Source organism: Hippopotamus amphibius, chromosome 1 (assembly GCF_030028045.1).
Source record: "Hippopotamus amphibius kiboko isolate mHipAmp2 chromosome 1, mHipAmp2.hap2, whole genome shotgun sequence".
NCBI lineage: Eukaryota > Metazoa > Chordata > Mammalia > Artiodactyla > Hippopotamidae > Hippopotamus > Hippopotamus amphibius.
Window position 1 is genome coordinate 26160297 of NC_080186.1, and position 15658 is coordinate 26175954.

The 15658-nt window shown below is 49.4% G+C and overlaps 1 protein-coding gene across 6 annotated transcripts in view; it reads right to left on the bottom strand.

Annotated features, from left to right (window-relative positions):
* PHC2 (polyhomeotic homolog 2) overlaps positions 1-15658 on the bottom strand; it is a 103115-nt gene that overhangs the window by 27366 nt on the left and 60091 nt on the right. For 5 of the 6 annotated variants that reach the window (XM_057704388.1, XM_057704405.1, XM_057704415.1 and 2 more), the window contains 3 exons: positions 14366-14681; positions 1931-2349; positions 1495-1660 (listed from right to left, as the gene is read on the bottom strand). In XM_057704388.1, the coding sequence (XP_057560371.1) occupies positions 1495-1660; positions 1931-2349; positions 14366-14681 (901 nt within the window). The remainder of the gene's footprint in view (positions 1-1494; positions 1661-1930; positions 2350-14365; positions 14682-15658) is intronic. The other variant, XM_057704433.1, reaches the window with a different exon arrangement.

Consider the following 15658-nt stretch of genomic DNA (forward strand, 5'->3'; position numbering starts at 1 on the left):
TATCATGAGTGAGTAAAGGAAAACAGAACAGAACTAGGCCATAGGTGTTCAACAAATTTTAGTTCCTCTCTACTATACCGCGCAGATCTCTGCTCCTTAAAGGGCTTATAAAACTAGGTCCAGCTGCCAATCTAGGGTAACTAGCAGCTTTTTATACTTGGAATTAACATGCTTCATTTGGGGGTCACACGTTAAAAGAATTAGTGGAAAAGTGGAATGTGGCTAGACAAGAATGGTCAGCATGGTGGGAACGGGAGGTCTGGATATGCAATAGGTAAAAAATGAAATAAACCTCAGATAGTTAGCCTAGAGATTTTCTCTTTTTTTTAATGGGGGGGGGTGGGGGAGAGGAAAGAGACATGATGACTGTCTACACACTCTGTAGGAGATGGACTCTGTTACAATCCACAAGACAGAATCACAGCCAGTGGTGGGAGTGCCAGGAGAGCAGATTTTGGCTTAATTTGAAGAGCAACTTTCTAATTAGAGCAATCCTACAACAGAATGGGCTACTTTTCAAAATGGTGAACTCCTCATCATGGCAAGTTTGCCAAGAGACCACGCACCTCCTTGCTGTCTTTTCAATCTTCTAACATTCTTTCTCCATATTCCTTTGCTTTCCTTTTCCTTGATCCCACCCTCCATTCCTTATAGGACATTTGTAACTACATTGTCCCAAAGTACTTTTCTTCTCATCTCTCCTTCTTCCATTTCCAAACCCCTTTTCTCTTGGCTCTCCCCAGCCCCACTCCCAGCACACATTTAGTCCAGTGGTGGAACTGCCTCCCTGAGTTGTAGGTGGCCCACGGCCCAGAATGTTACTGAGATCCGGGCCAAGATTGCCGTGCACGCTGGCAGAGAAGGAAAGGAAAGCGAAGGGATCACTGCAAAGGCACAGGTACTGCTGTGACTCTCCTGTCAGGGTAGAGGGATCGGCAGAGTCTCCGAAAACCCAAGTCTTGGAGAAGCCCACTGTCCCTGAGCACTCACAGGCAGAAGGTGGGGATCCCAGAGCTGAGCACCGTTCCTTCAAAGATGCTTTCCATGAGCTGAACCCACCCTGAATCCCCTCCTAGCTCCCCTGAGGCATCTCCCTCACCTTTGCGCTATGCAGCCACTGTGTCATGTTACCAACTTCAAGAAAGCCCTCTCATACCAAGCAGAGCAGAGGACTGAGACGGCTGGACCCCTGGGTGAGCCCTCAACCTGGCACATGGCTATGTGGATACATCTGACAGCAATGACAGGCAGGCCTCATCCAGAACTTTCAGTTCCTTTCTTTTTCCATCCTTTTATATCCTCTGGGTCCCCATTCTTTATCCTTGCTTTGTCTTCTCAGCCCCCTCTCTGTTTGCACTTACCCAGCTTCTTTCTTGCCTCTTGGGGTTTGTAGTAGTTTCCTTCCCATTCTAGATGCCCAAGTGAAATGTGCCAGGAGGTGGCAAGGAAGACCAATGCTCTCCCCTCCCCCGAGGGCCCCGCTACACTTCATACCGTGAGCTGGGGACTGCTGGATGTTCGGGCTCTTGGGTACAGGCAGGCCACCTGGCATGGCGGTGACGATGGCTTGCTGATGCGGTGATGGGCCAGACCGGGTCTCGGGCCCACTCTTCTCCCCAGGTACCACTTCCTTCCAGTCATCGGGGGTGCACTGCTGGGGCTGTTAAAGGACAGGACAGAGATGATCTTCTTGTGAATTGCCTCTACATTCCTGGACCTGTCCCCTGTTTCCGTGGAGCTTGGGTAGAAGGCAAGGACATTTAGATTCAGCCAGCTCCAAATTAGGGAGAGGCCCCTGTTCTTTCCTGGAATACTCAGAGAGGACTTCAACAATTAGCCCACCCAGACACACATCCAAATGGGGACCGTGGGACTGCCTGAGCTGTGTGCTCCCTCTTTGTTCCCTGGACCTTGGGATGAGCTTACTCACCACTGGTGAAGCAGGCTGTAGTTGTAAGATGACAGCCGAGGCGTGCTGGAACCTGCGCTGAGGCGTGTGGGACAGGCCCTCGGGGTATCCATTGTGAGGCCCAGCATCTGGCGTGGGAGGGTGACACGGCTGAGCGCTGCCAGGCTTGTGCAGATTGGCAGCGGGGCACTGGAGAGGCAAGGCGGATGAGACTGGGCCTAGCGGCATGGCATGGGCTTCGGGGCTGGGTTGCAGGGCCAGGCTCGGAGGGACCGAGGCCAGCTGGGGGTGGGACGGGTCTTGGACCACCAGCCGTGATGGCTGGGGCTGCGGCTGCTGCTGTGCTGGTTGCTGCTGCTGCTGCTGGATCACAAACTGGGGTTGCAGGTGCTTTGAGGACGGCTGGGAGAGGAGCTGGTGTGGCTGCAGCTGAGCATAGGCTGAAGGGGAGAGGCCAGGTTAGGCGGCGTGGCTTGGCCTCGTCTTCTACTGCGCCCCCGCCCACATCCACATAAAGAAGGCTTCCCAAACTTAATGTTCTTGCTTTCGTCTCTTTCCTCTTTCACCTAGAGACTGGCCTGACCATTGCCATGGCCTGACCTTTTCTTTCTGTTTTCTTGCTTTCTTCCTATACTGAAACATTGGGACCTTGGCTGTCCCTCAAAGCCCAATGCAAAGCTCACCTCCTCTGTTAAGCCTTCTTTGACCATTCCAGCTATTGAGAGAAACACTGGATTCTGCAGGGTGTTCTATTCTCTCTCTTCCATGCCCTTCACTCGCTTTTCTCCCTGCCTGCAACAGGTGCAGCCTCCCATCACCCAGCCCAGAGCTGTAAGGCTGGATCTTATTCACCCTCCAAGCTCTGCTCAGGCTGGGCCCCCTCCAGGGAGTGCCAGTGGCCCACACGGTCCTCAAGCTCTGGCAGGAGGTAGCCTGGGTTGGACCGCTGGTTCCTTCTGCTACCTAGTGGGGGACCTTGGGTTAGCTGCTTAACCTCACCAGGCCTCAGCTGCCTTGTCTGAACACCAGAAACAAAAACAGTTCTTGCCCAGAAAGTTGTAAGGATGGAAGAGGAAAAAAGCTATGTGAATAAAATGAGAGAAAAATGACATAATGTGCCCAGCACAGTGCCTGGCACGTGGTCATGGTCAATCATTTAATTCATATATTCAATCATATAATTAAAATTATTATTTCAGTCTTGGCTTGGGTTCTGAGTATCCTGGACTCACGTCTACCGTAATGACATGTATCGAAATGGATTGTAATTTTCTTAGCTATCTCCCCTTCTAGATCATGAACCACTTGTGATCAGAAACTATCACGTATCTCTTTATCCAGAACCTCGCATGATACCAAATATACATGGGGCTACATAAATAAATGTATTATCCTGAACTGGAATTCATGCGTTGCTGTTTGCTGCTTGTCCTTTCTTCTTCCATTTTAACCAGGCTGGCTCTTTGAGGTGAGGATTCTTATACTTCTCAGTCATCCTTCCAGTGTCCAGCTCATGCCTTATAGACAGTAAGGCATGTTCTGGAAATTCAGTTCAGGAAATTCAGCTCAGAGATCGATTGTCCTCTCGTCGCTCACTCTCTGTCGAGTGGCATCCAGGCCAGCTTGGTATGAGGGCCGCTCAGCTGAACCTGTCCTGCCTAAAATCCGTCCTCCGCAGAGGCTCCCACAGCTGGAGGGCCAGCAGAGAGAGGCTGTGCCCGGCAAACGCACAGAGGGCCACAGCTGGAAGCTCACAGATGGATTTTTACAACCAGAGGCTCCCAGTCAATGAGGGGAATGCAAATTCTGGGTCCTGAGCTAACATTTAAAAAGGATCCTGTGACAGAGGTGCAAAGTAAGTAGAGTTAGGGGAAATACCTTCTTCCTTGAATTTTGTCTATTTGTCTACAAGCAAGTTTCCAACTATCTCATCACAACCCAACATGGAGCTCCAAGCAGAATGCCAAATGGAAAGGAGAGGACAGAAATGAGGTGTTAAGGAGAAACAAAATGCTCCTTGGTGACCGACTGCTGTAGGCAGAGGGAGTATGGTTGGCCCACCGGCTGTAGCCTGAATGACAGTGAATGATGAGAGAGGGAAACACGGATGGCGATGAGGTTTTGAGAGAAACGTGTGGGGTTTGAGGTGATGGTAGAACATCCAAATGGAAATTGCCAGCAGGCATTTGGTGACTATAAATTGCCCTGACCCCAATCTAAGCCTTGTCTCCTAATTTTACCCTACTTACTTAAAATTTAACAATCAGGCAGGCAAAGGTTGTTAACCAGGCAAACAATAGTCAGGGATTTTTAAGATGACCCTTGTTAAGACATAGGGGAGATAATGCAGATGGCATGAAGTGCCTGGCTAGGCTCTAGAAGCCAAAAAGATCTGCAGAACGACAGTCAGCATCACTGAAGACTCAAGTAATGTTCTCCCTTATCACAAAACCATGAATTCCTGCCCCGGGAACAGAGTCCCTCTAGGGGCTGCCGGTCTGAGCTAAGAGCTGGAGATGGTGCAGGTCAGAGAGGCTAAGAGGGTCAGAGGCCTATCCTGCTACCCACTGGCTGTGTGGCCTGAAACAGGTCCTTTTGCTTTCCAGGGCTTTGGGGTTTAACTCTGGGACAAGATGTTTGGGCTAGGTGACCATACAATCTGATGGGGGCGGCTATCATAGGAAAAGAGTTTAAAATTCAGGATTTATAAGGTGGAAGAAGGAAGGTTCGAGAAGAAAGTTCTAGGTCTATAGAGCATAATTGTTAGGCACAGTACACATTTATTTACCAAGAATGGCCTCCCGGCCCTCAACCCTGGGGCCTCTTCTCTGTCCCACTCTCTCCCCGACCCTGTACTGCTTATGGAAAACTGAAGGCCATTGTTTTAGAACAAATGACGCTAGCATATGCAAAGGCTGGAAAGAAAGTTCATGAAAGCTTAGATGAGTTCACAAATCAAAGACCCCAGGGTATTTTGAGGGGAGTGTACATCCTTAACCTTTCAAGATTAATAAAAAGCGACCACCACCATTTAACTCTGGCATTATCCTAGATCAAATTCCTTTTATTCAAAGTGTTGTAATAGCTTTCTAACTGGTCTGATTCCAGTTTCTTCTCTCTATAATCTGCCTTGCAGATAGATAGCAAATTAATCTTCCTAGTGCACAGATCTGATCCCTGATTAAAAGCCATCAGGGACTCTCCTTTGTCTGTGGTTGTCCAAAGATCCTGGCACTCAAGATCTTCTTACAACATAAACTAACCTTTCTGTTTTCATTATTTCTTTGATCCAAGCAGTCTTTACTGTCCGATGTCCCCTGTATGGAAGTTTGTGCCTTGTCTCATACTGTCCTGAGTGCCATAAATCAAATCCTCCCCATCCCTGTCCTCCTGTGGGAGGCGGGGCAAGTCCCTGGACCTCTCTGGACCTCTGTGTCATCATCTTTAAAGTGGGAGTAACAATGATACCTATACCTCATAGTTATTTCAGTAAATGACTTATCTCCTTCGATAGGTAGAATTTAGGATTTTATTTGTTTCCTCCAAAGTACCTGGGATTTAGTAGATGCTCAATCAGTACTGCTGAATGAATGAATGAATGAATGACAACACGGTGGGACTCCAGCTTGTTTGTCCCGCAGAACTTTGCCTCTTCAGAGTCAGATTATGAATGAGATGGGGGTAACCCCCAGGCTATCCTGGCTTTATCAGCACTCTAGTTTATTGAAGACCTTCCTCCTGTCTAACCTCTTCTCACCACCTTCCTGCTCTCACCTTCACCCACTCTAACTGCTCTGCTCACTGTTCGTACAACATCACTTTCCCCTGTGCCTTTTTGACTTCGAGTTCAGTGCTTCCATTTTCTGGAATGCCCTGCTTCCACTTCAGTGATCTCAGTAAGGCATAAGCTTCTTTGGCTCAGGCTCAGTTGGTGTTTTCTCTCTTTGCCTTAACCCTCAATTATGGGTTTTTCCCCTCAGAAGTCCTGAACGCGTTTACTGTTTGTTTCTTTGATTCATCTGTGATTTAACATGTGCTATCTTGTCTACATATTTCATTGACTCTTAAAAGTTGATTCTTACCCCCATCCCCGTTTTAACATCTTTTGAATTGGGATGCATATTACAGTTGATGATGTTGGTTTAATGGGTAGTGCTTTTCTTCCTTAGAGTTAAAAAAATAATGGCGCCTCTTATAATCAGCGGCGTCGTAAATTAAACTGGGATACTTTTATGCTTTTGTGTGTTTATTTCCTATCTATCGACCAGACTATATGCTTTTTGAGTCAAAGATTTGTTTTATGTTTCTTTTTTTTTTTTAACTTCAAAGATGTGCTTTAATGGAACTAGGTTTTTAATGTTTCCTTTTCCCTTCCACAGTGTCCAACATAATAATCTACATGTCTGGAGACGTTTAGCAACTATCTGCTGTGGACCAAGGTGACATCAATGCATTCTCCTCCCTCTCCCATGCCCACCTGGCTCCGCATGGGGTGAAGGTGGGCACTTCACACTGAAGCCATGACAGCAGAGGAGGTCACATCCCTCTTCCCTACAGCTAGGATGGGGCATATCAGTTTCTGAAATGTTAATGCACAGAAATCTCTCTGGACCTTTATTTTTTTCCCTGTGGTCCAGGAGCTTCATTTCTCACTTGTACCTATTTTGGCCACCCCATCCCCAGCAGCTGGAAAGCTCACTGCTTCTAAGGAACAAAGGGTTGGTTCCACCCGACCTCAGCCACGGCTTTGGAAGGCCTCATCAACCCTTTCTGTTATGGAGCAGAGGAGGGGCAGGCCTAGGGCTTCCACAAATTAGGGCCCAGTTAACAGGAGAGACTCTAGGCAATGCTCATCTTCCCGGCTGGTGCTCTAACCTTGACGGCCTACTTAGAATCTGAAGAGACCAATTCACTGTTCCGCAAACAGCTGGCTGTTAGCAACAGGAGGATTAAGGCCCCACCCCGTGCAGGAGGGCTGGCTGTGAGGGCTTACTGGCACGCCCCCTTCACTGCATCCACTGCCGGAACTTGTGATCAGTAATGGATCTCGATTGATCCAAAGTCCTCATGGATGCAGGAAACAGCTCACTGTCCAGAAACGCTGGGACTCTTGTCTCAAAGAACATGGGAGCTGCGAGCGTCCCAGCTGTAGGTTGGAGGTTTGCTCAAACTTATTTTTCTCTGATTTGTAATACTTGACTACAGTTTGGAGTTACTTTGACTACGGGGCGGGGGGGGGGGGGTTGTGCCTGTGAGAGAGGACTGGCATAACTTTCGACAACCCACTGCTCTTCAAGGTTTACAGAGTTAAGTGAAGAGATACTTTCAACCATCCATTCACTCAACAAACATTACTAAGCACCTACTGCAGACTAAGTACTACATTTGGTGCTGGCTAAAACATGGTCCCTAGAATACTACAGTTTAGTAAAAGAGATAGCTGGTAAACAGATATTCTCGGCATAATTTGGTAAATGTTATGACAGGAGATAAGCACAGACTACTGAGAACACAGGAAAGGGGATTCAGCTTGGGAAGGAAAGCAGAGAAGGCTTCCCAGAGGAAGTAAGTGTTTAGCATGACTCAGAGTTCAGAAGGTGCTGAAAGGAAGAGCACGTGGGAAGACTTGGAGGCATCAAATCCACGGTGCTCTCAGGGACCTACAGGGCATCGTGTACAGCTGAATCCGGGGTGACTACGCAAGTGCAGCCAGAGAGGAGGCAATTTTCGGGTGGGTCTAAATGACGCCGCCACCCTCCAGAGGCTGCTGATCTCCAAAGGCGTCCCATGTGATCAGACCTCAGGGAGAGACTGCAATTGAGCTTGACTCTAGAGGTCAGAGTTCCACATGTACATAACTAGACAAGGAAGCTCCTTTTAGGCAAACCTAAAGCGATAGCCACATGGATTTTCGGAGATGCAGTCCTTCCAGGCTGAGGGCTAGGAGGAAAATGAGAGGGGAAATGAAGCTGAGGGAATTTCCCTGTAAGAGGAAACAAATGTACAGAAACAGGGTTGCTGACCTCAGGGGCACTCTATGGTGGGCTGTCTATGTCTTAATGTCTTTAGACCTGCTCTGCAGCTACCTGGCAAAACCACCAAATATCCTCTGTGAGCAGGATTCCTTATAAGGCAGTTTGCAGCATTAAAAAAGAAACTACCCACCCTTGGTAGAGGGATGAGAATACAGCAGAAATGGCTAAAGGTGTTAGTCGGATCTGGCTTGAATCTTGGTTCTGCCACCTACAGGCTGTGCAACTTAAGACAAATTGTTTAACCTCTCTGAATCTTGACTTCCTGTTCTGCAAGTGGTGATATACACTTCACAGAGTATTTGTTAGTATCAAATGGAATATTGTGTTTCAACCACAAAGAGGAGAGGTTCACTGCCTTTGTTCATACTGAGAAGATGCACAATAAATGGTAGCTGTTCTTAAAATACTACCTATTTGTATACTGCTTTTAACTTTTCAAAGCATTCTTACAATTTGTGTCTCATTTATTCCTTAAAATCAGCCTCTGAGGCAAATGAGCAGTATTCCCATTTCACAAGCAAGGAGAGAGAGCTGTTTCCAAGAGACTTTCCACAATGCAGCAGGTTCAGGGAAAACTGACTTCATCTGAATGATGAGGCATGGTGCCTCGTATCTCACAAATGCTCAAGAAGTGCTGATGGGTGAGTGAATGGTACAGTCAGCAAGCGCAAGTTAAAACGCCAGGCGTTTGAGTGTTAGTTGGGGGCTGTTGAGAACTTTGGAGGTAATTTTGGAGGGATGGACAATGAAGGAGGAGTGTTATGCCAGAAGGCGGGGAGGCAGAAGGTCTGTGCAGGTTAAGTCACAAAGCAGGGTGGGCGGCAGGGAGTGGGGAAGGAGAGGCAGAGGATCTGTGCCAGGAAGCCGAGAGCGATTAGAGTGGTGCCGGGGGCAACTGGGGAGGGTCTTGAAGGTCCCCAACCCAGAATCAGGGTCAGTCAGTCAGAAGTCATTAATGTACTAATTACTGAATCCCTCCTGCAACTGATAAAGCAGGAAACAAAGAAACAGTGAAGGTTTCTAAACAAGAAAGGAGTAAGTCTCTGAGAAAGGTGATCCTGGCAGCTATGAACAGGATACTCCGGTGGGCAGTTAAGCCCCGTATGGTCAACAGGCCCTAAGCAAAGCCAGGAGCCGACACAGAGGAAATATGGTCAGAACATGGTGATAAACTGGGAGGTGACGGAGGGTGGGAATAAGGTGGGAAAGGGAATGAATATCTACCGTGAGCTTACTTGGCGCTGGTCATTTCTGCAGGCCATCTCATCCATCTTTACAGCATGTTGTAAATATAACCATCTTTGTTTTATACATGAAGAAATCAAGATTTTCAGAGATTAACTAACTTGATGCTGATCATAAAACTTGGTAAGTGATGAAGCTGGGGTCTGAAACCAGGTCTAATTCTGAAGCCCAGGCTTTTCCCATTATAACACTCTGCCTCCCTGATGAAGGAAAATGAAATCAAAAGACCCCTGAGATTGTAAGCCTGGGTCCAGAAATACCTGACGATTCTGGACAGTGGCCAGGAACTGGGAAAGGGGGACTTTGCTGAAGAGGAAGACTTTCAGGTTTTGGTTTTATTTATGAATCTCCAAATTTTAAAAACGTGTATGCAGGTGGGGTAATATTCATGTGGGAGTATCCTATGGACAGTTGGAAATCTCTGGGGAGACGGGAGGAGCACAGGGATGGACGCGTACTGAGAAGTCATCTGTGGACAGGGGGCAGGTGTCTGAAATGTAAGAACAGGCAAGCTCTGCTGGAAGGTAGGTGTTGGAGTCATATACAAGGCGGGGTGGACTGAGTGTTTCGGGGCTACCACAGTGAATGGCAGTGGGGCCAGGGAAAAGCAAGAAGCAGCAGGACCCACCTACACGCACAGATGGTCACAGGCACACTTGGCTGCTCTGGGCATAGGTGCCTCCCAGGGCCAGCTGAGATAATCCCCCTTCAGTTCTGTTCTGGAAACGTACTCATTTTTCAAGGTGTGACTCAAATTTCTACAACCCCTCTTAGAATTTACGCTTGTTCGACTCTAATGCCCAAATGGTTTGGCACACAATAGGTGCTGAATGAATATTTGTTGGGCCGAATTGAACAATTAGAGAGAGAAAAGCTATACGGAGATGACAGTTAATGATTTTTTCTGAGCCATATCTTCTTCATTTGTGAGGTGAATAATTATTGCTAGGATTAAATGAGATGTGCAGGTTAGGCATTTGGTACAGTGCCTGGAACGCGGTAGCTCATTCACTGGTAATTATTGTTACTATTCCTAGCAGCAACCATGGAGGTAACATAATAAGAGCTTAGAGTGAAGGATTTCAGGAAAGAAGGAATGCTTAACAGTTCCAAGGTACACAGTCTGCTTCTCCTCTCTCTCTCTCTCACACACACACACATACCCACACACACAGAGGCACATCCGTGGTGAGAAATGTTCAGCAAAATATACAACTCCTCCTCTGATATCTGCTAGCTTTCCCCCTCTAATATAAGGAGGAGATGCTTAGTAATCTAAATCTGGTCCTACAGTGGATGACTGAAATGACTTTATTGGCCAGTGATATGATTTTAACATCGGAATTGTAGGGGATCTGATTCCAGCTAGGTAACAGGCCCACATGTACGTTTTGGTTTCTGTTGGAGTCTTTTAGTAAAAGTGTATCTACCCCACAGTTTGGTAGCTGCTTTGGGAGGAAAATATGGTCCCCAAGAGTCCTGGAATCAGCAAGCATCATATTGTCCAGCCTATCGCAGACAGAATCACCACTCCCTGACACAAAACCCCCTCTGTGATAAAACAAAGCCGCTGTGTGGCAGGCCTTCCCAACAGTGAATTCTCTCTCTTTCCAGAGACCTGAGGAGAGATGAAGAGACAGAACAAAGATCCAGCATCTGGAGCCCAATTGTGTGAAAAGGGCCCAGGATTTTCAATGATGGGACAGTTCTCTTTTATCACAGCATCTCCCTCCTGGTCGCCACTTTCTCCTCACCTTTGGGCCTGCGTGTGCATCCAAGGCCTTGAGTTTAGCCACTAGAATGAGGACTCCAAGAACCAAGCCTCCTATCTGGAGCTGCAGTGCAGCTCCCCTGGGTCTTGGCTCCCCTGGAAGCCAGGCCCACAGGACCGTGCAGCCTGCCCCTCTTCTGCCCTCCGAGTTTAGTCCTCAGATCACTGAGAAGCCCAACCTCTCTGCTCTGCTCTCCGCCCCCTACTCCCCTCCCCCACCCACCAACCCACCGCTTTTCAGGGCATAAGGGACCTTTTCTATTTGCGGAGCCTAAAGAAGCCCGTTGCCAAGGTGACAGGAGCAGGAACAGCAGGGAGCTTGCCATGGGGGAGGGGCTTTGCCCCCAAACAGCTGTCAGTGGGAGCAGTCCCAGCTGGGACTAGAGCGGTTGCCTGCTCTGGGAGGAAACAGCCCCCAGGAGGACGCATTCCTCTCTGCTCTCCTCCCCGCCACGGCCTCCCCCCTCCAAGTCTCCACTGGTTACTTTCCCTGGGGGCAACCAGCCAGCCAGCTCAAAAAATGCTCCAATAAGAAACAAAAACCTGCCGCTCTGCTTCCCCCATCTCTCTCTCTCTCTCTCCCCCCTCTCTCTCACACACACACACACACACACACACACACACACACACACACGCACACACACACACACGCATGCGCGCACGCTCTGATCCCTCCTTTCAGTCAGAGCGCGTTGGCTGGGCAGGAGGCCAGAAGTTACCTCCTGCCTGGGGAACTGCGGCGCCCAGGGCAGGTGCTGCTCCAGCTCCCGCCCCGCCCCCCCCCCCCCCCCCCCCCCCCCCGCCTCCACCGCCGGCCCCCAGCAGGTCAGGAGGCTTATTTCAGTCTTTGTTTTGTTCTCAAGACCCTGAGAGGATCTGTAGCATCTTAAACCTTCCCGCCACCTTCCATTTGGGGGATGGGGGTGGGGAGTGGAACCACGGAGAGGAAGGGGTGGGAGAGGAAGGGAAGAATAGGAGGGGACGGTGGGAGGCAAGAACAATGCAAAGCCTACTGCTTTGTGTCACTGGGGAGAGAGTCTTTGTGGTCTGCAGCTCACAGCTGCTCCGTACAAAGTTCCAGGGAACCACGGGTCTCTGTACTGCCTATAGCCATATACCGTTAATTCCAGGTCACCCCTGGGGCCCTGGACCTCAGTCTGTAACTCACTGGCCTTCCCTTTTACCAGGCTCAAGGAAGTGAGCCCTCCACCAGGCTCTGTAAAACCCAGAACAATCTTAGAACTGTCAGGCTCTTTGAGCTTTGGGTCAGGAATAAGAAAGGCTTAGGAAGCCCCAAATTACTGTGAGAACTGAGAGAGGCAAATATGGCTTGATGATTAAGAACACCGGATCTGACTCAGCCAGACATGGAGTTGGTTTCCAGTTCTGCCACGTAATACTGATGTGACCTTGAGTGACTTTTATAGTAAGTTCTTGGGTAACTGCTTTGAGCTTCAGTTTTCTCATCTGTAAAATGGATAAAAACATCTACCTTACAGGGTTCTTCTGAAGGTCAGAAGAGGTGGGGTACATAAAAAAGTTCAGCATATTATCTAGTATACATCAGAGCTTTTATCAGTGCTGGTCCCCTTTCTGTCTAGTTTTCTTGAGGTCCTAAGGCTGCCTAGGAGTCTTAGGAAGAAACCTAAGAACTGGTCTTTCCTTTGAAGGGTCCTTAGAATCGGGGGTTGCAGGGGCTGGCTTAGATCTAAGGAGAGGTTACATTTTGGCCTGGGCAGAAATGGGGTTCTCAGGAAGTCCTGAAGCCTGGATGTTGCTCTATGGTTTGTAGGTTGCACGAGAAGGTAGAAGAAATGTTCATTTGGGCTCCTTGGTCTAGTCTCACCTGCTATCAACCCCTCAGACTTAACCCTCTGAGCCTCAGTTTCTTTCTTCATAAAAGGAAGAGGCAAGACTAGTCTCTGGAGAAACCAATGCCAGACACAGAGAAACGCCTGGAGCCACAGGGCAGTCAGGCCTCTGCAGGGAGGTGCCTGTCTCAGCTCAGAGTGACTACTGGAGGCAGAGACCACCTCTGTCCTTGAAGCCTCAAAAGGGTGAATAAAGAACTTGAATTCAGATTCTCCCCAGCTCACCGTCACAACATTCTGCCTGTGCCTCTCGCTGTCTGTCTAGAATATCTTCCCCTCCTTTGTCTGCTGGGGAAATGACTCCTGCTTCAATACTCAGCACCATTTCCTTGGAGGGACAGCATCTCTGCCCCATTCTGCCTGGCACTGAGGTGCCCATCTGGGCCCACCCTGACCTTGTACTTACTCCTACAATGGCATTTATGAAATCGAATGGATTTGCTTATACATCTGCCTCCCTCCTTTTGACTGCTCACCCCTTTAGGCAAGAAATCACATTTTGACCATCTTGGTTACTCTAGTAACAAGCATAAAGTAGGCTCTCAAGAAAAAAAATGCAGGTTAGACTGGATGGTAAAACGGTCCGGATGAGGACAGAGGGTTAGTGGTTATTTCAGGGATGTGACCAGGGTGAGTCTCTCTTTAATGCAAAGCCACGTGGTCCACCACTACATTTCTGTGCTCTTACAGCTTGGTCTTGTTCCCGAGACTGGTAAGTCTGGCTTCTGGGGCTGTTGGCAGATCTTCTCATTAAAGACTGCCTACAGCAGGCAGCACCAGGAGAGTTTTAGCAGGCAGGAAAGAGTCTAGCCCCAGGGAATACTGATTCATCCCCTTCACACAATTTGCTTCACAAGTAACCTGCTGGATTATTACTTTTTTAATCGGCAAGATTGATTCTCAAGTGTCACCATCGCCTGGCAAGCCTTTCTTGGCTCCTCACCCCCCGGCAGGATAGTGCCTCTGTGATCACATCTGTTATAGCACTTATCACCCTAGATCGCGTTGTACTTGTCTGTCTCTCCAGACGGTGCCCTCCTGGGAGGGCAGGACCCACGTCATATTTATCTCTGCGCACCCAGACCTGGCCACATAACTGGCGAATATTAGTCAACAAATGTCTGTTGAATGATGAGAAATAAACTTCCCACTTCCTCATCTCCCAGTGTGGTTCTTACGTGCCTCTGGCGAGCCCCGTCCTTTTTGCTGAAAATTTCAAAACAGTCCAGCTGCCCATCCCTCCTCTCAAGGTGAAGAGCTATGATTGTGTACCCTGAGAATCGCCACGGTGCCCACTGTGAAGAAGCTCTCATTTATTCCCACTGATGTGGCTTCCTTCTTTAAAGCTAGGCTAGAAGCATGAAACAAAATCTAGCGGTGATGAATATCTCAAGACTGTAGAGGGGAGAGAGACACACACACACGGCTAACATCTTCGCATGTCCATGGGAGAAAGGAAAGTTTGAAAGCTTCCCCCTGACCCATAGTCCCTCTGAGTTTTCTGGGAGAGGCTCCTTCCTCCTGGAGCCCTTACCTGGTGCAATGAGGGGGTGGGTGGCCACAGCGGGCACCATCCGGCTGAGCCCAGCCCGGCCCTCCAAGCTCCCTGGCACACTGCCGTTGCTATCTCCTTTCTTGAGTGGCTCCATCACACTGTCACTTATGCCAGGCTTGGCACCTGCAGGGGAACCCTGAGCAGTGTTTCTGCCCTGTGATGGGGTAGCCAGAGGCTGGCTACCACCTGCTGTGGTGGGCTTCAGGGCCAAGCTGGGCAGGACAGGCTGAGTGTGGGTAGGACCCGAGGCTGCTGCAGCTGGTGTCTGCTGTGTTCGGAGGGTCAAGTTCTGTACCTGGAAGAGAGGGGTCTGTGGGAGTCCAGAGAATGTGCGTAGGAGCGATGCCAATACACAATTCACGTAGGGAAGGAGTCAGGGATGGATACAAGGATGGCTGAGCAGGAGAGCGGGTTGTTAAATCAGAAAGAGAGAGAGAGAGAATGAGACAGGGGCTGAAAGAGGAACCAGGAGCAGAGTTTCGAAAGGGGACAGAAAGCGTGCCAGTGACTGGATTCATCAGCTGAAGAAACTAAATTCTGAGCAGGGATGTCTGCCCCAGCTGGGGCAGGCCCGGGCAGGGAGGCCGGGCTCTCTCTTCTGTCACCTCCCCTCCTCCCCCAAACTATCAGGATGGACTGCATACCACTTAGAAAGAATTCCCAGATACAGCGGGGCACGGGGCTTCCCACACTGGAAAAGGCCAGGGCAAAAGTGAAAGTTAATTGACCAGCAAGGTCCCCCAGGCCAGGGATTATCCTGTCCTCAAGCTCAGGTGTTCACGGCAGGACAGGCATGCTTACTCAGCCTGGTCCCTGGTGCCCTCTGCTGGACACACGGACGCTGTGCCAGACTCGCATCTGACACATCTGATAATCGTGCTCCCGGGTGGGTCCCCCCATCCTGTAGCTGCGGGGGGTTCCTCTCCCCCGCGCCCACAGAATCTTTACAGCCGCCGCAGCGTCTGTGTGCTCCCAGCAGAAGGAAGGGACCCAGGACTCATCTTTGCCCCCTCTTCCATGGCGTTTTTCCTGATTCCTAGAGGTGCTAGCATGTGCAATGAGTGGAATTTTCCTCTTCAAAAGCAACAGCAACAGAGGTTATCCTGGGGAGGCTGTAAGGTAGCGATGAGCACCGCTGTTGGCGACCACGCTTGCTGCTGACTCCCGCCCTGTGTTTGGGGCGCGAAGCCGAGTCAAGAATAGCTGAGGCCTTCTCAGCAGGGAACTAAGGAGCAGGTCTAGGAGCACTGGGATGCCCTGTCACCCACCTGC